A 22,859-nucleotide genomic window follows, 5' to 3' on the forward strand; every position below is an offset into this window, starting at 1 on the left:
AGGGCAATTAGGGATGAGCAATAAATGCTGGTCTAGCCAGTGATGACAACACCCCCCAAAGGAATAAAAAAAAGACCCTCAATGGCCACGATCGCCCCTTTAACACTCCTTACCCTCGCAAACGGTACCCGGCTCCCTCCTGCGATCGTCGCATCAATCGCCGCATTACGTTTCACGGTCCCTCCCACAATCGCCGCTTCTCTTCTCCGCTAGAAATATTGAGCCAGGAAGAGCAACAGTGCTCCACCATCTCACAGAAGTTGCAAGCGCTCTGTGCTTACCCCCCATCCCTCATAGCTTACTGCAGTTCCTTCCTCCATCGCATAACTCACCTGACAGCTGCTGCTGGTCAAGCAGACAGCCTGATATTGATATCTACACTTGGGCAAGCTGTCTGTGGAAGCGCAGCAAACAGCGGCAACTCACGCAGCTGTGTTGACGAGGTTCAATGACTAGTGTCCATCAATCCTCAGGATGTTCTGTTCAGGCACACATTGGTCACGCTGCACTGAATCTGATCTTGTAAACATGCCCAGTCTAATTTTTAGGCCATTGTATCTATAATAAAATTTCATCTTAATTACACAATCATAAAATGAACAACAGGTTATTTCACAATAGCCTTTTTTCTATTCTTTCACCCTTCAAATCCTGTGCCCAGAACTAACTTTTTCAGTAATTTGAATCCACCAGTGCCTTTCTGCAATGGTGTTCTCCAATGAGTAAAATAGTGCAAATCCAGTAAATTTGTGATGGCCACTGTTTTTAATGGGGGTGGAGCTTGCATAATCAACTTTTTTTAGTGTTTTGGCAGTGGGTCCAGCAGAGCATTGCAAATGGCCAAGTAAATTTTGGTGTGGCATAAAAACTAGCATAAATTAGGCACACTGTAATTCCCTGGAACTACATTGGAATATGATGTTTTCTGGAAATTCCAAGCCATTATTATGATGTGTAAGTATTTGCTTTTACAATATACTTTTTCACTGTATGGTCAGTAGTCTGACCATAGCTATGCGGTGCAATCCCTGAAGTTCAGTGTTTTCCACTGTGTTCTCTGAATAACTAGGGCTAGCCCTTCATAATTTTGTTTTGATTGATGCTGTTTCTGCTGATCCTGTTTCTGCAGTAGCTACTTGTCCTGCTGCTGTTCAAAACAGTCTACTCTGTATCAAAGTATATTGAGAATATATGACAATCTATTAATGTGATTCTTTAAAAAATATTTACTCTTCTGTTCAGCAAGCCATTAGTTATATGGGTAGATTCAGTCGCCAAGAAGTAAAGGAAAATGCATGGCTAAAGAAAGAGGTAAGAAAATGTGAAGCTAGATTTTTTTTTAACTGCATATTACATTCTTTAATTGGAACATTCCGAAGTATAGAACACAAACAGACCCTTTGCTCATCAGCCTATTTCCTCAAGAGACCATGTACCAAAGTTTGCTGTTGAATCCAATGGCAGGAGTGCCAATCAATTAAACTTCTATGTCCTGGATAGTGTTGAGCTTCTGAATGTTACTACAGTTGCATGCATCTATCAGAGTGGATGGGGATCAGGGAAAAAATCTCCAGTGGCTCGAATCATACCTGGCACAAAGAAAGATAGTTGTGGTTGTTGGAGGCCAGTCATCTCCACCCCAGGACATCACTGCAGGAGTTCCTCAGGTCAGAATTCTAGACCCAATTATCTTCAGCTGTTTCATCAATGACCTTCCCGTCATCATTAGATCAGAAGTGGAGTTGTTTGCTGACAACTGTACAATGTCCGGTTTCATTTGTTTTTCTTCAGGCATTGGGAGGGAGATGAGAAGTGGCTGTTAGGAGTAGAATATACTTTGAAATGGTGGCAGTAGGGGGTCCCTTGAAACAGCTTATGTGGAAGGACATTCCAGTGTGCCTTAGTGTGAGTGAATGAATGAATAACTGAGTAAAGACATAAAGAATGAAAACATTTTGATGACAATAAAAATTGATGGCATGGGCACAAGAGGCTGAATGGCCTCTTTCTATACTGTATGATTTTATGATTTAGTATTTGCTTCATTTACCTTTTCATTGCAGCATAAAGATTTCACATACTTGGGTGTTACTATGCTCCTTTTTTTGCAGTAACCTCATTTCACTTGCAGATGCATTTTGCAGCCCATTTACCACTATCTGATTTGATGTTTCCCATTGAACTATACTGTGGTTAGATCTAGTAAATGCTATTTAGATCAGTGTTCTTCCTTGACTGTTGCATTTAGATCCAATGTTACCTTGATTATTACAGTTGATTATTAGAACTGTAAATAGGAATCTAAAAGTGTTTATTTGGAGTGAGAATGAGGCTTCTATTGGTGCAGTATTGGCATCCTATTAAAATACAATAACTGCCAGGAGTGTCTATTTAGCATAAATCACTCGGCTCCATTTCCTACCTTTCCTTGCTTTCCAAGTTAAGTTTGCGTTCCTCCACCTCTGGCCGCTTTTGCAATATCATTAATTTCACTCCACCATTGGCAGTTGTGTCTGCAGCCATCTCAGCCCGAAGCTCTAGAATTGCCTCTGTTAAACCTATGCCATTCCACCTCTATCTCCTACTTTAAGACCCTCCTTAAAATTTGCCACTTCAACGAAGCTTTTAATCACCTCTCCTAATATCCTTCTTTGCCACAGTGTCCATTTTTGTCTGATTACATACCTGTGAAACACCTTGGGCTGAATCTTCCAGACTTTGAAAACCTTCGGCAGTTGAGAACGTTTCTCTCTCTACTTGGAAATGCATGTACCCATCCTTATCTTTCACCAAATTTGACCACGTTTTTTCTTGCCATCGTCGTTTAGTTTCCATTCAAAATAAGCATATTCTATTGTATATCCAACACATTTGAAATATCACACTGCATAGTTTCACTTTGTTACGGATGTAAACCAATCTTGAAGAAAATTAAGTGAGTGATTTGATGCATGTTCTTTTGATGTGGAGCTATAACTAGATATTGAGCTAGTTACTTGGATTTACAGATACTCAGGTTGCAGGATCTCCAGGCAAAAAGGCCTTTGGGAGAGATCAAGTCCTTCAAGTAAAAATGCTAATTGAGGTACTAAAAGACACAAAAGTCAATGAGTAAATTAAATCATGTTTTTTCTGAAATATTTAATTTATTATTTTGCTGAAACATAGAAAATAGGAGGAGTAAGCCATTCGGCCCTTCAAGCCTGCTCCGCCCTTCATTATGATCATGGTGATCATCCAACTCAGTAACCTGTTCCCGCTTTCGCCCCCCCCCCCATATCATTTGATTCCTTTCGCCCCAAGAGCTATATCTAACTCCTTCTTGAAAACATACAATGTTTTGGCCTCAACTGCTTTCTGTGGTAGTGAATTCCACAGGCTCACCACTCTCTGGGTGAAGAGATTTCTCCTCATCTCAGTACTGAAAGGTTTACCCCTGGTTCTGGACTCCCCCACCATTGGGAACATCCTTCCTGCATCTACCCTGTCAAGTCCTGTTAGATTTTTATATGTTTCTATGAGATCCCCCTCACCCTTCTTAACTCCAGCGAATATAATCCTAATGGACTCAACCTATTCTCATACGTCAGTCCCGCCATCCCAGGAATCAGTCTGGTAAACCTTCGTTGCACTCCCTCTATAGCAAGAACATCCTTCCTCAGATAAGGAGACCAAAACTGCACACAATATTCCAGGTGTGACCTCACCAAGGCCCTGTATAATTGCAGCAAGACATCCCTTCTCCTGTACTTGAATCCTCTCGCTATGAAGGCCAACATACCATTTGCCCTTTTTACCACCTGCAGCGACTGGTGTACGAGAACACCCAGGTCTTGCTGCATATTCCCCTCTCTCAGTTTATAGCTGTTCAGATAATAATCTGCCTTCCTGTTTTTGCTACCAAAGTGGATAACCTCACATTTATCCACATTATATTGCATCTGCCATGCATTTGCTGTTATCTCTCTACCTCCCTTTTTAAATAGTGGGGTTACATTAGCTACCCTCCAATCTGTAGGAACTGTTCCAGAGTCTATAGAATCTTGGAAGATGACCACCAATGCATTCACTATTTCTAGGGCCACTTCCTTAAGTACTCTGGAATGTAGATTATCAAGCCCTGGGGATTTATCGGCCTTCAATCCCATCACTTTGACATTAGAAATTTCAGTTACTGAACAAAAAGTACAAGATTTTTTTTTTCTTCAATCAAAAAGCATTTTGAGTGATTAAGTTGGTTCAACAACAAATGGTCATGGTTCTGTGAAGTTGCCAAGAAAAATAGAAGTTAAACATTGATATTAGAAAGTGCAATATAGGAAGTAAAGTTGTGGTCAGGAAGTGTGTACCATGTTTTAAAACCATATAGATCTAGGATTACCCAAGGAGATAAATTCAGCAGTGCTTTATGTAAGGTCTTCCTGTGAGTTAAATTAAATGCTGATTTATCAAAAGCAGACTGTATATCATTCAATCTAATAGCCCATATTTTGCTGTGGTAATGATGGTGAAACTGTCAACGTCACTATCATTACTCCACTGAAACCGACAGCAACTTTGGGATTCCACACAAGTGCAAATAACATGATAATCTAGAATAAAAACAGGAAGTGCTGGAAAAACTCTCAGCAGGTCTGGCAGCATGTGTGGAGAGAGAAGCAGAGTTAATGTTTCAGGTCAGTGACCTTTCATCAGGACTGGGAAGGGAAGTGTTGCAGATGCTATAATAAATATTAGTGGACAGTCTATTCCCAGTCGAGGAAGGGAAGGGAATATGATGAATATTAGTGGACAGTTAATCTCTCCGGCCCTCTGTCCTATCACACATCTTCCCTTTTGCTCTCTTCAACCCCCCACCCCCACTTGTTTAAAACCTATTATATTTTCTAACCTTTGCCAGTTCTGATGAAAGGTCACTGACCTGAAACATTAAATCTGCTTCTCTCTCCAGAGATGCTGCCAGACCTGCTGAGTTTTTCCAACGCTTTGTTTTTGTTTCCGATTTCCAGCATCCGCAGTATTTTGCTTTTCTGATAATCTAGAAGCTGTTGTCAGTGAGTGTACATGCCTCCAAAGCATGCACTGTAGAGGTTCCCACAGATTGTAATCTCCATTGCAATCATGATTTGATGAAAACTTCCATTTTTACGCTGTTAGTCTTGCTGTAAAAATCCTTGAAAATGTTACACTTTGTTGAATGAGGTGCAACTGAGTTTTTAATGATGTACTACCTACATAATTACTGCTAAATACACTCACTGGCCCTAAAAATTTAATTTTATATTTGTGGACTCAAATGTGTCCATAATGATAAAATTCCATGTTAAAACTTTTTTTTTAAAGTTTTATCTTTATTTTAGCTTCTATCTTAATGCAATCATAATCATTTATTTTGCTATCTTAAAATTTAAATTAAAAGTAAAGGATATTAAATGGTTTTAACTTGGCTGCTTAACCTGTTTGCTGATATCACTGCTGCAAACTTCCAAGACATCCCCATGACTTGGTACCAGATTTAAACTGCTGGCAGAACAGGGGAAAACCACGCCACAGAGCTTACTAGATCTGTGTGGGCAGCTTTCTTCCAGGTCAGTATTGACCGCCCTTGCTTCGTTGCTGACCACGAATTCCAGGCCAATAACTTAGTTAAATTTCAGAACTTCATTTGTGTTTTATTTTTATTTCTGCAGCTAAAGCTATATCGCCTGGAAGTTGCTAATATAGAGCAAGCAGTTCAAAAGGTTGAAGAGGAAAATCTAGAAGTTTTGAGTCAACTGTTTGATTGTCAGATCAGTGACCTTAATATATGCAGGTAATTCACACCCACAAGTATTTATATGTCTCTGACTACCTCAAAATTATGACTGTACAGATCTTTTAATGATTGTATTAACATTTCAATACTGGCCCCTATGTTCAATGTATCTATTATTGTACTAACTCCATTCTTTTCTGTTTAACACTTTGGTATAGACTATAATTAAAACTTACATTTATGGATTTACCAAGCTCTAAATATTTGCTGTAAACTCAATTTAAATAGTACTGCTCAAAATAATTACCATCTTGGAAAAACTTGTGTGGAGAAATTCAATTTTTAGTAGCATGTAGCTCCATTCCTTATATTAACTGCATCATATTCAAGGGCAGATCTAGTAAAGTCACCTGTTTTGGTTTCCAACTGACAAATGCAAAATAATTTTTCTTCTCACACTGTCTGGTTACTTAATGATTCTTTATTTCTGATGGTCACAGGAACTTATTTGAGATTCATGCAATTGGACCTGAAGGCCAAGACGGTGGGGTACTTGAACGAGATTTAGTTGAATTAGAGCTCAGAGGTCAACCTTCAGGTAATAATATAAAACATGCCTGTAAACCACGCAAGAGCTGTCTTAATTTTGGAAAACAAAATTTGATGGATTTCTGCAATGTTATGTTAAACAATATTACTTTGTCTGCAATACTATAAAAAATCATTACATATGGTAAAAAGGTAGGAAGTATGGTATTAATATTTAACAATGTACAGAACATTTGATATTCAATTCACACCATTTCATGTACTGTACTCAAGTACCTAAACACAATGATTTAGGATCATAGAACAAGGCAATAATAAGACAATTGTCATCTTGCAGACAATCCAGATTTCAGCAGATGTCTGGACGTTGGAGGGGCAATCCTTGACAGATCTTTGGTTGGTTTCTAACAAAATATTTAGTAAACTCCAATTGCCCATTTTCATAATGCTAAATTTGAAATTGATTAAGTTTTATTTGTTGGAGCTATATTGAGATATTTCTTTTTTTAAATGTCTAATAGTCATTCTTCTGGCCGACAAACTGGATGTATTTTCTTATACATCACAGATTAACTGACTTTAATCTTTAACCTCTTAAAAATCTATTGTAGGGTGATGAATATTTTCTCAAATTTTGAAGAGATAACCTCTTTTTTGCTTTGAACAAATAACTTCACCTCTGATTTGAATAAAAACAAATATGTGCAAATTATCAGACTTATCAGACAAAAATTGATGGACCTCATCTTCTGTGTTACCACATGAACTTAATGCAATTCTGTTGATGGAAGTTCTTTCCTCATATATAATTCTGGAGCATTGTATCAAAATTAGGTCAGTTTACCTCAAAATAATATAGATATTTGGAAATAGTTTAGAGTAAAATGCAATGGATGATTCCAGTTTTTAAGGAATTAACATATGAAGAAAGATGGAGGTGGTTTACTTGGACTGGAGAAGGCAAAGGAGATGTGATGAAGATGTTTAGAATAATGAAAGGTACAGATAAGGTAGTGGTAAGCAGTTTATTTAACTTGATCAGCACACATTTACAAAATTTACTAGTCTTGATATGATTAGAAGATTGTTTTCCCCCTCGACAAGATTGATACATGGAGAAGACTGCCAGAAAAAAAGCTACAATTATAGGCTAATACCTTTTGAGAAAGAGGATTGAGATTATTCAGATTGCTGATCTATTTAATTTGTATTGGGGTTAGCGAATTCCACATTCTCACCACTCTCTGGGTAAAGAAGTTTCTCCTGAATTCCCGATTGGATTTATTAGTGACTTTCTTATATTTATCATTCCTAGTTCTTGGTAAGATGGCTCCTGGGCTGGAAGCTCCCTAGCTGTTCAACTCTATCCATGGCCATCTGCTCCCATTCTTAGTGTTTTCTCCCCCAATCTACCCTCTTAAACTGTTTAAACTCCCCTGGCTCTTTAATCAGTTCATTTTAACCCTAACTACAAGCTAACAGTTAGTTTACGTTACCTGGGCCCACTGCCCTCCCCCAGCCATACCTGCTCTTTATTTTCTCAATGAAATTGAACGTAATCCGGACGAAACTGCAAAGGACAGCTGGTGATACTTTGATCTCCAATCCTGCTGTCTACACCGTCCAGAGTGTCCGCGGCCATGGCGTGCGGTAAGTCCATTGCAGAGAAGAAGGAGCAGTGGGACCCGAGGGAAATAAGTCTATCACAAAGGGGAAGCCCCGAACACACAAAAAGCCACGAACGGCTCCTCGGCCGCAACTTCAAAGCGCCCGCGGGAATTGGCTTGGAGAGCATCTGCAGCGCACTGTCGGCAATGCTGGTACCGGCGCCCAAGGATGTCGCTCACCTCCCGAAGGACGCGGATGAGCTTTCCAGGCGTCGATGCTGGGAACTGAGGAAATGGCATTACCTGCATCCCCTTTCCCCCCACCCCCTTCCCCTTCCCAGCTCCACTCTCTCGGCTCACCACCCACCACACCCCCCCCCCCCCCCCCGCTCCGCACCCCTCTCCTCCCTCACAACCCCTTCCCAGCCCCCCCCTCGCACCATCTTCTCCCTGCACCCCCTTCCCCTGCACCCCCCCTACCCCCTCGCACCCCCTTCCCTCCACCCCTCTACCTCGCAGCCCCTCCTCCCACCGGCATCCTCCTACACCTGTGTAGGGGCCCTCACAACCCCACTGCCTTATGGGCGTCTCGGGAGAGACAAAGGCGCTTGGGCAACTCTCAACCTCCATACATTCGCCCAGGCATGCGCCATGGAGAGGTCACTCCATAGTCGCCTCACAGCGACTGAAACAACACGGAAGGCAGCATTTTTTCTTTGGCCTTTATAGCCACTCCAGGCGCTGCTCCACACACCACTGACCACCTCCAGGTGCTTACCCATTGTCTCTCGAGATAAGGAATAAGATAAGGCCAAAGAAGAAGAAGGGGTTAGGAAGAAAATAGAGAAATTTCGAGGGCAAGACGGTCTACAATTATGGTAGTCGTTCTGTTGTTCCTCAATTTAACAAACAAAAATATGTTTGTACAGTGCTCCTCATGCAGAGAAAGATGTCCCTAAGCAATTTACAGGGTGTGGAGAAAGCGAGCAGGAGGGAAAGGAGGAAACAAAGCTGCTGGGCAGTTGAAAGAGCAAATTAAAAAGAGAGTTTGGTGTTTAGGGAAGGAGTTCCATAAGTACAGTAGCCTAGTGGTTATGGTACTAGACTAGCAACCTAAAGATGATGAGTTCAAATCACATTATTGGAAAGTTATGAAACTGATCACCATCTATCGTCCCCTTCAACTGACAAATCGTACTCCTCCATGTTGAACATCACTTGGAGGAAACATTGAGGTGTCCTCTACTAAGAATGTCAATTAGCACCACCAGAGATCAAATCCTGAAGAATATAGCTATCAGACGTGCCCTGTGCCAAGAGATGAGAGAACAAAAAGAAATAACCTGCTTAACCTCGTAATTAACGAGTTCTAGACATGTTTATTCACATTGCCAATAGGAGAACTCATCTTTGAATTCTGACCTTCCCTCCCCCACACACTGCACAAAGTTGAAAGTTCACTCCTTCCCACCATCCCTACACTGATGATGCTTATTTGACCCCTTTCCCTCCCCTTGTGGGAGTGCCGGCCCTCGTGCCGAAGATCGAGGCAGGCCCAGAAGATTCAAGTTGACTTAAATTTATTCATCTCATTAATTTAAGTATTGAAATTGAGGTCCTGTCGCCCAGCAGTGGTTAGGGGGGTGGGGGGGGGGCACCATTGAGCCTCGCCACCGCTGGGAGGATTGGACTGGGCCCTCCTGGCATCAAGCTCCACGGCAGACCTCTGCCACAACCATCTTCCGGCCCCCCACCCCCCGCCATGGAGGCCGACGTTGTGGGCTTGGTAAAATCCAGTCCGGTCTTATGATGGCAATGTTGTCACTTTTGGGTATTATGGCACTACCACTGTACTTAAATATGGCAGACTACAGATACATCTGCCACTTGGGTCTGTCAGAGGTTTTGAGGGAAACAAATCAAAGAAGTAATCTACGGAGATATAATCAAAAAATGGACACTGAGCTAGCCAAGGAACTAATAGGAGAGGTGACAAAATTTTTGGTCAAAGAGTACAGTTTTAAGTATGATCTTTAAAGAGGAAAGCATGGTGCAGAGGTAAATGGGTTCAGGGAGAGAATTCCAGAAGTTGGAGCCTACATGATTGAAGGCACAGCCACCAATGGTAGAATGAAAGCAAGGGCAATACAAAGGAAACCTGAATCAGTGGAATGAGGATTTCAGAGTTTCAGGATTCTAGGGCTGCAGAAGCTTCTCGAGAAGGGGAGAAGTGAGGCCATGAAGGGATTTAAATATGAGGATGAGAATTAGAAATGCTGAGGGACTAAAATCAATGAAGGTCAGTGAGGAAAGGAGTGATCGGCAAGTGGTACATTACGCAGGCAGACAAGTAATGTATGAGCTGAACTTGACAGAGGGTGGAGGATTGAAGGTTAGTCGGGAGAGTATTGGAATAGTTATCTCCGGAAGTGATAAAGGCATGGAAGTAGGTAGTTCTTATGCTCAAGAGGATATAGGACTGGGAGCTCAGCTTGGGGTCAAATAGAGCACTGCAGTTTCTAATAGTGTGCTTCACTCAGATATTGACTGGGGAAGGGAATGGAGTCATTTGCAGAGGTATGGAGCTTGTGTCAATGGCTGAAATTGTTAGATTTTTCTTCCCAACCTTTAGCTGAGGAAAATGTGGCTCATTCAAAACTGGATGTGGGACAGCCTCACAGCACAGAGGCAGTGGATGGGTCAAGAAAAGTAGAAGAGAGGTAGAGCTAGGTAGATGAGAAGGAAGGGGACCTACCATAGATCCTGGGGACACCGGAATTAATGGTTTGAGGGCTAGAAGAGAAACCATTACTGGAGATGTGCTAGAGACAATAGGCAAGAGTAGAATCAGACTAGAGTTATTCCCCTATCCCAAGCTAGATAACAGAGCACAGACATTGAAGGAGGATGACATAGTTGATTGTGTAAAAGGCTATAGCGAATAACCTGCTTACCCTCGTATTTAACGAGTTCTAGACATGTTTATTCACATTGCCAATAGTAGAAGTGATCATCACACAGTGGGCTGGATTTTAAGAACCTGCTGTTGCTCCCGGCGGTGAAATCAAATAATGGCGGCCCGCATGCATAGGCTGCACGCCAAAGAGCTGCTGCGATCTCCCGCACGGCAGCTAATTAAATAGCTGGGGTGGCCGGCTCCCCCCACCCCAATCACATGGAGGGGATGGGCTGTCCGTCACCAGCAATGGCGTCAGCTGCCTGTGCGCAGAGAGAGCAGAAATAATACACCACAGTCACAGAGAACGTTATTTGGTGTTTTGGGAGGAGGGAAACCTGTGGAGATTCAAGCAGGAGCCAACATAAGAAATAGGAGAAGGAATAGGTCATTTGGCCCCTTGAGTCTGCTCCGCCATTCAGTAAGATTGTGGTTGATCTTCTACTTCAACTAATCTTCCCACCCTATCCCCATGTAAACAACTTGGGGAGCAAAGGCAGATTAGAGAGTGGGCAGTAGTTGCACATACCGAGCCATCAAGATTTAGGTCATCTGTCTTAATATCTACTTCTTTGGCCGTTTTTGTCTGTGCTCCTTTGAAGCGGTTTGGGATGTTTTACTATATTAAAGATGCTATATAAATGCAAGTTTGTTGCTGTTGACCTTTTTACACCATAAGATCAGAGTAGAACTGTTGGCTGACAATTAGTGTTCAACCTCAGTCACAATTCCTCTGATAATGAAGCCTACTAGCCTACAGCAGGACCTGGATAAAATAGAGTTTGGGTTAACAAATGGCAATGAATATTTGCACAGATGTATCCGGTCATCACCATTACGAACAGGAGAACGGCCAGCATTCTTTCCTGAACCTCAATGGCACCACCGTCAACATATTGGGGGTCACCATTCAGCACAAGCTTAAATGGAGCAGCCATATCGACGTTGTAGCTTTTAGAGCAGGGCAGAGGCTAGATACTTTACAACAAATTCATTTATCTCTTGAACCCTTAAACTCTATCCTCCATCTCCCATCTAAAAAAATCATCGTTCAACAAGGATAGGTGCAGCCAGAACAACATTCAAGAGCTTGACCCCCATCCAAGACAGAACAATTTGCTCAATGCTCCTGCCAGACTCAATGTCCACCACATTGCCTCACCAGTATCACCCATATCCAGGAATAAGTTAACAATAAAACGTGTAAAAATTGAACAAGCAGCCACTGATGGAGCAGGGAATTGGAAGTAAAACCATGTCAGGGCACCAGGTGGTGTGTGAGGGGATCTAAAGCTGGAAGAGATCACTTAGATTGGGTAGCATGGGCGCATGGAGGGATCTGAAAAAGGGTGAGGATCTTAAAATCAATCTGGACTGTAAAGAGGCAGTGGGGTTTGGCAAGGATGGAAGTGATATGATCAAAACATGATGGAATTTCATGTCCAGTTTGAAAGTGAGAAGTGTGGGTCTAAAACTAGTATTTTAAACCTAAATAAAGGTAATTATAAGGGGAATGAAGGCAGAATTGGTTAAAGTGAACTGGGAAATTAGATTAAAAGGAAAGACAGTAGAGATGCAGTGGCAGACATTTAAGGAAATATTTAATAACGGTCAGCAAAGATTTGTCCCAGTGAGAAAGAAAGACTGTGAGAAGGGTGCGTCATCCGTGGCTAAATAAGGAAGTTAAGGATAGCATCAAATTGAAAGAAACACTGTACAATTGTGTGAAGATTAGTGACAAGTCAGAAGATTGGACAGTTTTAAAGAACCAGCAAAGGATGACTCTTCTTCTTTGGCCTCCTTGTCTCGAGAGACAATGGGCAAGCGCCTAGAGGTGGTCAGTGGTTTGTGAAACAGTGCCTGGAGTGGCTATAAAGGCCAATTCTAGAGTGACAGACACTTCCACAGACACTGCAGATAAAATTGGTTGTCGGGGCTGTTACACAGTTGGCTCTCCTTGCGCTTCTGTTTTTTTTTCCTGCCAACATCTAAGTCTCTTTGACTCTTTAACCCAGCCTTTATGGCTGTCCGCCAGCTCTGGCGATCACCGGCAACTGACTCCCACGACTTGTGATTAATGTCACAGGACTTCATGTCGCGTTTGCAGACGTCTTTAAAGCGGAGACATGGGCGGCTGGTGGGTCTGATACCAGTTACGAGCTCGCTGTACAATGCGGCCTTGGGGATCCTGCCATCTTCCATGCAGCTCACATGGACAAGCCGTCTCAAGCACTGCTGGCTCAATAGGGTGTATAAGCTGGGGATGTTGGCCACCTCCAGGACTTCTGCGTTGGAGATACGGTCCTGCCACCTGATGCTGAGGATTCTCCGGAGGCAGCGAAGATGGAATGAATTGAGATGTCGCTCTTGGCTGACGTACGTTGTCCAGGCCTCGCTGCTGTAGAACTGAGGACACAGGCTTGAAACACTCGGACTTTTGTGTTCCATGTCAGTGCGCCGTTTTCCCACACTGTCTTGGCCAGTCTGGACATAGCAGCGGACGCCTTTATTGATTTCTGCATCGAGAGACAGGTTACTGGTGATAGTTGAGCCTGGAAGGTGAACTCTTGAACCACTTCCAGAGCGTGGTCGCCGATATTGATGGATGGAGCATTTCTGACGTCCTGTCCCATGATGTTCGTTTTCTTGAGGCTGATGGTTAGGCCAAATTCGTTGCAGGCAGCCACAATCCTGTTGATGAGTCTCTGCAGACACTCTTCTGTGTGGGATGTTAATGCAGCATCGTCAGCAAAGAGGAGTTCTCTGATGAGGACCTTCTGTACTTTGGTCTTCGCTTTAAGACGGGCAAGGTTGAACAACCTGCCACCTGATCTTATGTGGAGGAAAATTCCTTCTTCTGAAGACTTGAACGCATGTGAGAGCAGCAGGGAGAAGAAGATCCCAAACAGTGTAGGTGCAAGAACACAACCCTGTTTCATGCCACTCAGGATAGGAAAGGGGTCTGATGAGGCACCACTATGCTGAATTGTGCCTTTCATATTGTCATGGAATGAGGTGACGATACTTAGTAGTTTTGGTGGACATCCGATCTTTGATAGTAGTCTGAAGAGACCACGTCTGCTGACAAGGTCAAAGACTTTGGTGAGATCTTTGAAAGCAACATAGAGGGGCATCTGTTGTTTGCGGCATTTCTCCTGTAGCTGGCGAAGGGAGAACAGCATGTCAATGGTCGATCTCTCTGCTCAAAAGCCACACTGTGCCTCAGGGTCGACATGCTCAGCCAGCTTCTGGAGTCTGTTTAAAATGACTCGAGCGAAGACTTTCCCCACTATAGTGAGCAGGGAGATTCCATGGTAGTTGTTGCAGTCATCCTTGTTCTTAGAGAGGGTGATGATATTGGCATCGCACATGTCCTGTGGTACTGCTCCCTCATCCCAGCACAGGCAATGCAGTTCGTGGAGTGCTGAGAGTATAGCAGGCTTGGCACTCTTGATTATTTCAGGGGTAATGCCGTCCTTCCTGGGGGCTTTTCCACGGGCTAGAAAATCAATGGCATCACTGAGTTTTGATTTTGTTGGCTGTTTGTCCAGCTCATCCATGACTGGCAGAGACTGGGTTGCATTGAGGGCGGTCTCAGTGACAATATTTTCCCTGCAGTACAGTTCTAGGTAGTGTTCCACCCAGCGGTTCATTTGCTTGTGTTGGTCAGTGATCGTGTCCCCGATTTAGACTTGAGGGGAGGGGGCGATCTTCTTGATGGTTGGCTCAAAAGCTCTCTTAATGCCATCATACATTCCTCTGACGTTGGAGGCCAGCTGAATACGACTGCATAGGTGTTGCCAGTAGTCATTTGCACAGCACCTGGCTGTTCTTTGTGCAGCGCTTCTGGCTACTTTAAAGTGCTACGGATGTTAACTCACTGGGGGCTTTCTTGTCGTTCAACAGTGCAATGTGCTTAGTGGCTATGACAGGTTCCAGATCTTCAAAGTGAGATTGAAACCAGTCTGCATTCTGCTTCTCATGACTAAAAGATCAATAAAGAGGAAGGAATTAGAGTATGAGAGAAAGCTAGCTAGAGATATAAAAACAGTAAGAGTTTCTACAAGTATTTAAAAAGGAAAAGAGCAACTAAAGCAAGTGTTGGTCCTCTAGAGAGAGTGTCTGGGGATGCACCCCAGTGGATTGGAAAATCACAAATGTAACACCTTTATTCAAGAAAGGAGGGAGACAGAAAGCAGGAAACTATAGGTCAGTTAGTCTAACATCTGTCATGGGGAAATTGCTAGAATCCATTATTCAGGATGTTATAGCAAGATACTTAAATCATAATGGGGTCAGACAGAGTCAGCATGGTTTTGTGAAAGGGAAATAGTGTTTAACTAATTTATTAGAGTTCTTTGAGGAAGTAAAAAGCAAGGTGGACAAAGGGGAACCTGTAGATGTGGTGTACTTGGACTTCCAAAAGGCATTTGACAAGGTGCCACATCAAAGGTTACTAGGCAAAATAAGAGTGCATGGTGTCGGGGGGTAACATATTAGCATGGATAAAGGACTGGTTAGCTAACAGAACGCAGGGAGTAGTGATAAATGGGTCTTTTGCAGATTGCAGGCTGTAACTAGTGGAGTGCCACAGATATCAGTGCTGGGGCCTGAACTATTTACAATCTATATCAATGACTTGGATGAAGGGACCGAATGTATGGTAGCTAAATTTGCCGATGATGCCAAGATAGTTAGGAAAGTGTCAAGAGGAGATAAAGAGTCTACAAAGGAATATAGATAGGTTAAGTGAGTGGCAAAAATTTGGCAGATGGCAGATAATGTGGGAAAATGTGAACTTGTACACTTTGGCAGATAGAATAGAACAAAATAGAATAGAATAGAAAAGTAGTATACTATTTTAAATGGAGAGAGATTGCAGAACTCAGATTTGAGTGTCCTGGTACATGAATCACAGAAAGTTAGTCTGCAGGCACAGCAAGTGATTAGGAAGGCAAATGGAATGTTGGTGTTTATTGCAAGGGGAATGGAATATAAAAGTAAGGAAGTTTTACTGCAGCTGTACAGGCCTTAGTCATAGAGTCAAAGAGAGATACAGCACTGAAACAGGCTCTTCGGCCCACTGAGTCTGTGCCGACCATCAACCTCCCATTTATACTAATCCTACATTAATCCCATGTCCTCTATCACATCCCCACCTTCTCTCAATTCTCCTACCACCTACCTACACTAGGGGCAATTTACAATGGCCAATTTACCTATCAATCTGCATGTCTTTGGCTGTGGGAGAAAACCGGAGCACCCGGCGGAATCCCACGCAGTCACAGGGAGAACTTGCAAACTCCGCACAGGCAGTACCCAGAACCGAACCCAGGTCGCTGGAACTGTGAGGCTGCGGTGCTAACCACTGCGCCACTGTGCTGCCCGTGAGATCACATTTGGAGTACTGTGTACAGTTTAGGTCTCCTTATTTGAAAAAGGATATAATTGCATTCGAGGCAGTTCAGAGACGGTTCACTCAACTCATTCCTGGGATGAAGGACTTATAAAGAAAGGTTGAAGAGGTTGAGCCTTTACCTGTTGGGAGTTTAGAAGAATGAGAGGTGTCTTAATGAAACATAAGATCCTGAGGGGATATGGGGAAGATGTTTCCTCTGTGAGGGAGACTAGAACTAGGGGACAGTTTAAAAATAAGAGGTCTCCCTTTTTAAGACGTAGATGAGGAGAAATTTTTTCTCTCAGTGGGTCATTGGTCTGTGGAATTCTCTTCCCCAGAAAGCAGTGGAGACTGCGTCATTGAATTTATTCAAGGCTAAGTTAGATAGATTTTTGATAGATTAGGGAGTCAAAGGTTATGGGGGGCAGACAGGAAACTGGAGTTGAGACTACAATCAGATCAGCCAGAATCTTATCAAATGGCAGAGCAGACTTGAGGGGCCGAATGGCCTACTCCCATTCCTATGATGGGAGTCCAGGACCTTTTGTGGGTGAGCAAGTGAGCTGCAGCATTCTGAATAAGTTGTAGCATGTTGAGGTTAGAACAGGCAAGCAGAGCACTGGAAAAGTCAAGCTGTGAGATGGAAAGGTTTAAAGGTAGCTATTCAGACTAGTGGAAGGTGGGAAGTGGTGTTCCACAGAGATCGGTGCTGGGACCATTCTTTTTCATAAATTTGCATAAATGATTTCAGGATCAGAAGTACAATATCAAAATTTGCAAATGGCACCAAATTGGGGGGTATAGTTAACACAGAGGAGGACTGCGACAAAGTATAAGATGACATTACCACCTTGCAGAATGGGTGTGTAGTGTTAAATTAATTGCAATATAGACAAGTAAGAGTTGGTGCATTTTGGTAGGAAGAAGAGGCCAGCTACTCCTTGGAAAATAATTCAAAATGAGGTAGTGTTGCACAGGGTCCTAGCTGAACAGATACACCAATCGTTAAACGTAGCAATGCAGGTTAATAAAACAATATCAAGTACAAACAAAGTTTGTTCTCAAAGAAAACAGTTCAGAAGTAGAGAAGTTATGCTAAACGTATATAGAACCTTGGTTAGACAATACTTGGAATACTGTACTCAGTCTGGTCTCCAAATGACAATAAAGGATACAGAAGCACTGGAGAAAGTGCAAAAGGGTTTTACAAGGATGATACCAGAACCAAGAGGGTACAACTATCAAGAAAGACTGTACAGACTGGAGTTCTTCTCTGGTGTGATGAAGCTCTTTAAAATTATTTCAGGGTTTGAAAGGGTACACTTGGAGAAGGTGTTTCCACTTGTGGGAGAGTCCAAAACTAGGAATCATCAGGTTCATTCATGCTGTCCACTTGATGCCAGGTTGAGACCAACTAACTCACTCACCAAGAGCAGGCATTGAATGTGTGATCTTCCTGACTTGCATGGATCAGCTACTCACTGCTTTAACCCACCTGTCAAGTGCTCCAGGCAATCAGTTTTTAAACATTGTATATGGGTGTGGTGACATATTAAAGTATTAAAATATTAATTTTTGTTGATACTTTTGCAGAGTTCGATGATGATGTCAGCTCCAACCTACCAAAACTCAAGAATATAAAACTGCTTGCAATAGAGAATAAAGCTTCATCACTGCAGCCATATTTTAAAGAGGAAAAACCAGGAAGTGATGAACCACAGTTCCAGTTAGGCAAGTCTGTATCACAGAATCTCACCTATTTGCTGCAGGAAGATGAAAAATACTTTGAGGTTAGTTAAATAAAATTAAAATAAATTAAAACAAAAACTTTAGCAATACCAGCAATATAGTTCCATAAAAATTCAAGTCCAAAGATACAGAATGTAGTTCAAGGTTGGTATTTATAAAACTGTATTTTTATATACATATGGTACTGAAAAACTTGGTGAATATATTTTTATATAAATACAACAGTGTAAGGATGTGTACTCCTTTTTAGTTTAATATTTGTTCAGATACACATCAGCATGTTATCATTTATATTGAGTCATGACTTAAGTGCACACTTTGACAACCACCAGAACTCAATTCCAAAATCATGTGTTGGGGACACAAAACAAAAAAAAAAAATCAGCATTGTGAAATTGCACTGTCATGAATGGTCACCTTGATTTCCAACAGACACCTTTGTTATAGCAGCACTGTGAACTAGCTTTATTATACTAGCAGTTTAATCTAGCATTCAATAGCTTTTCACAAAATAATATACCTTAGGAAATAATTATTCTTTACGATGGAATTAGCATAATCTCCTACGTGAAAAGCTCAAGCAAGTAAATCAAATATCACAACAAAAGGTATATTTTATAACAAAGTGACTCCTGACAACACAGCCCAGCACCGACGTCACCAGAGTGCTCCCAGCTTTGCACCTGCGCATAACAGACTCTTGCTGCCAGTGTGGTGCTGCGCATGCGCAGCCTACGTCAGCACCTGGCTTGCCAGGACTAATTCGTGCATGCACGCGGAAACGTAATTCGTCGCCAATTGCTCCCGGCCTCGCCACTTCTCCCCACTCGCTGCTTCACCCGTACCCCCACCCCACCTGCCACCCGTGGGCCCTCACTCGTGGCCTTGCCGATTCCTCCCGTGCTCTGCCTCTGCTCCCCGCTCCCTCCCACTTCTCCTCCCCGCTCTTCCCCATTCCTTCCTGATTCTCCTCCCTACTCCCGCTCCCTCCCAATTCTCCTCCCCGCTCTCTTCTGCTTCTGCTCCCTGCACGGGGGATGTGGGGAAGAGAGAGAGAGAGAGAGAGAGAGAGAGACAAGATAGGCAGGGGAGGGGAGGGGGACTGCAAGCAAGAGGGAGCGGCTGAGGGGGGTGGGGGGGGGGGGGGAGAAAAGAAGTTGTGAGGCTATGCATTCTGTTGAATTGCACACACTATCCCACACATGTAGCTATCCCGGAGCTGATTTCTTGGTGTAGTAGAGATTGGAGAGGTCCCAGTGTGTTTCACAGACTCAGTAATGATCCAAAGATTCCATTTGCAGCCAGATCCATTTAAAATACTCATATTAAAACAAATTGTCCATATGGATTAAGGTTTACGAAACAAGAACCAGATGAAAAACCAAACTAGTTGTTTTACATCGGCACAGGTCTAAACACAAAGCTCACTGAAGTGATGCTGGATCAAATTCTGGATTTGGTTCTTATTACAACACAGAAGCAGCTCTCTGCTGGTGTTCATGCTGAACACGAGCTCCCAGGATTTATCTGTTCCAACTTCCAAAATGTTAGAAATCTCTTTTAAAAATGCTCACTGGTTTAAAATTCGGGTTTGTGTCCTGAAATAATAGTCAATAAAATGCATTAAATAACCCGTTGCGGGGAGCAGAAGTGGGAGGGAGCAGGGAGCAGAGGCAGAGCAGAGGGGACGATGTGGTGAGGCTGCACGCGAGGGCACACAGGTGGTTGCGGGGGGTTGTTGGTGGTGATGCGGGGAGCGAGTGGCCGAGGTGGGGAGCAAGTGGTGAGCAGACAGGCGCAGGAGGCAGCAGCGAAGAAAAACGCAATGGCAGGAGGGAGCGGGGTACTGCTGGGGGTGCAATGGAGGCGGCGATCGCAGCCACTGTGGTTATTTTGGTTGCATTTGTTTTTGTGATAAATTGAGCAGTGCCATCTTTGTTACTGGCAGCTGCCAAAAACATCGCAGACAGTGACGTTTCAGTGCATGAGGTTGCATTTGCGCTAAGATGTTTCCCCTGGTTGGGGAGTTCCGAACCAGGGGACACAATTTCAAAATAAGGGAGAAGCCACATAGGACCGAGATGAAGAGAAATGTTTTTATTCAGAGGTTTGTGAACCTTTGGAATTCTCTACCCCAGAGGGCTGTGGAAGCTCAGTCATTGAGTATATTTAAAGCAGAGATTGACAGATTTCTAAATACAAATGATGTAAGGGGATATGGGGATAGTGTGGGAAAAAGACATTGAAGTGGAAGATCAGCCATGATTGTATTGAATGGTGGGGCAGGCTCAATGGGCTGCATGGCCGACTCCTGCTCCTATGTTCCTATGTGCATGTACTACGCCACCTAGTGATTATGTAGTCAGCAAATGCAGCCATTTTACAAATACAGACAGACATTTATGCAATGTAGTCTATCATTAATTTACTCTTGTAAATATGCTGTAAATTATGTGCTATAATGTTTTGGGGTTTATATAAGCTACATGAATCAATGATTAAAGTTTTGTAAAAAGACTGACTTTTTTTGTTTGTTCACCTTCTCTGATTTGTTCACATTTCCAGAAAATGAACATTTTGGGAAATAGTTGTAACTACTTAGGATGCACATGAGTCAGTGCTCCAAATCATGATCCAGGCTTTTCATGATGATTTTCCAGACTAGAACAGAATAAAATGATCAGATTTCTGAACGATATCTCTATCCATACATAGACACCTCTCAGCCTTTATTTTTATTTTTAAATCTAATTAATAGGCCCCATGTTTCTGGTAGATCAGATTATTTTGTTTCCCCACCATGGAGATACAATCCTCTTTCACTTGTGATAGCTGTAGATAGGTCTCACTATTTTAAATGCAACAGCAGTAGGGATGTGAAGACTCTACTGTTGTGACTATTCTTATGATATTTTAATTTATATCAATTATGTGATGCAGCTAAAGAAGTTACTTTAAATGCAATGTGTAGATGTCATATACATTCCTTTCTATAGAATTACTTATGTCTACTTAAGAGAAAAATCAACACCAAACCAGATCATTTGTCCATTTACCACTACAGCAATTGACATTTATATTACATGTTGAATGGAAAGCATCCCAAGGCAGTTAATGTGGGTGCGAGGGGGGGGAGGGGTAGGGTAGGGGTGGGGTGAGGTGGGAGGGGGAGGTGAGAAAACATAAAGGAATAGATGTTTGACTGGGGTGGGAATGTTGGAAAGGACAACCATAGGCTTGATTGAAAAGATAGAATTTAAGGTGTTTTCATTTTAAAAAGATGGAGAGAAAAGTGTAGTAATAGAAGGGTCTAGGATAGGAATTCCAGAGAGTGCAGCCAAGCTAAAGACTCCACAAGCAGTCGTGGAGCAAAGTAAGTGGGAGAAATATACAGAAGACCAGAATTAGAACATTGGAGGATATGAGACTAGGCATAAAGCTTAGATGAAGTTGCAGAGATTCTGTGGTTAGGAGCCATGGAAAGATTAGGACCAAGATTTTAAATTCAGTTTATTGAGGAATAAGGGAGCCAAGTGCAGATCAGCAGGTCACGAATGAATGAGACTCTGTGTAGAATACAGGTGAAGTTTATTAAGAGTGGTGGATGTGGGCCAGAAACGAGTGTAGTGGTGACGTAAGTGTAGATAAAGATTTTGGTGCGAGTGGGCAGTGATAGAAGCGGAAACAAACCTGAGGCGGTGGATCAGATTTGAAGTTCAGCTGTGGGTCATACAGGACCCTATCCAGGTTTTGCATGATCTGATACAACCTGTATGTGACCAGTGAAGCAGATGGAGTTAGTGGCATGGGAGCAGAGTTTATGGAGGGAGTGAAGCCAATGGCTTCAGCTTGTCAGACATTCAGATGAAGGAAATATTTGACTTGTCTCTGACTTGACATCAGTTAGGCAGTCCAACTGAAGTGGTCACGGACATAATGGAATTTAAAAGGTAGATCTGGCGTGATCAGCATACGTATAGAGGCTACAGATGCTGTCACTGAGGGGCATGGTGGCAAAAGTGGATGTGGAGGTGAATGCAGAGGAGCAAAGAGAAGCCATTGCTGGAGTCATGCTGATTGCTGTGGAATAGTTAGGAGTGTAATCATGAAGTACAGTTCCACAGACAAGCAATGGATTATGGTCAATCATGTCAAATATTGTGGAGAGGCTGAGGAGGAATAGATAATGCATTGTTACTGAGGATGTTATTTGTGGCTTTAGCCAGGGAAGTCTCAATGCCATGAGGGGGATGGAAGCTAGAATTGAAGCATGCAAACAGACTGTTTTGGGTAAGATAAACAAAGCTGGGAGATAATGACATTTCCTAGGAGCTTCAGAGATGAAAAGGATATTTTAGAGCCCAATATCCATTGTAGATACAGCAAGTGCAAAATTTATGTAAAATGGAAAGTAATCTGTATATTTTTGTTTCAGTATGCTCAAATCTTTAAATTAATAAAACACTTATGGATTGAATTTAATCTCTTTTGTACTTCAACATTAGGAAAGTGTTTAAAAGCATTCATTTTCGCTACAACATAGGGTGCAATATTTCAGACATATTCTAATTTTGTACCATAGTAATTTCACATTGCTACAGCAGTGGAAACAAGTGCTATGTTTCTGAGTAGATGGATATGTAGATATGCAGAATGTGGAAGTTTGTGGCCGCACGACTGTTCTGAGCAAACACGTTTGCAGTTTGGTGTCTGCCAGGGCCACTCAGCTCCTGACCTCATTACAGCATTGGTCCAAACATGGACCAAAGAGTTGAACTCAAGAGGTGACTTGAGAGTGACTGCCCTTGATAAAAAGGCAGCATTTGACCAAGTGTGGTATCAAGG

General features: G+C 42.6%; 1 protein-coding gene across 3 annotated transcripts in view; it reads left to right on the forward strand.

The window, feature by feature from the left end:
• ccdc83 (coiled-coil domain containing 83) overlaps positions 1–22,859 on the forward strand; it is a 107,145-nt gene that overhangs the window by 79,629 nt on the left and 4,657 nt on the right. For all 3 annotated transcript variants that reach the window (XM_068032882.1, XM_068032884.1, XM_068032885.1), the window contains exons 7-10: positions 1,243–1,311; positions 5,691–5,812; positions 6,256–6,353; positions 17,859–18,055. In XM_068032882.1, coding sequence (XP_067888983.1) covers positions 1,243–1,311; positions 5,691–5,812; positions 6,256–6,353; positions 17,859–18,055 — 486 coding nt within the window. The remainder of the gene's footprint in view (positions 1–1,242; positions 1,312–5,690; positions 5,813–6,255; positions 6,354–17,858; positions 18,056–22,859) is intronic.

Source organism: Heterodontus francisci, chromosome 6 (genome assembly GCF_036365525.1).
Source record: "Heterodontus francisci isolate sHetFra1 chromosome 6, sHetFra1.hap1, whole genome shotgun sequence".
In the NCBI taxonomy this organism is placed as follows: domain Eukaryota; kingdom Metazoa; phylum Chordata; class Chondrichthyes; order Heterodontiformes; family Heterodontidae; genus Heterodontus; species Heterodontus francisci.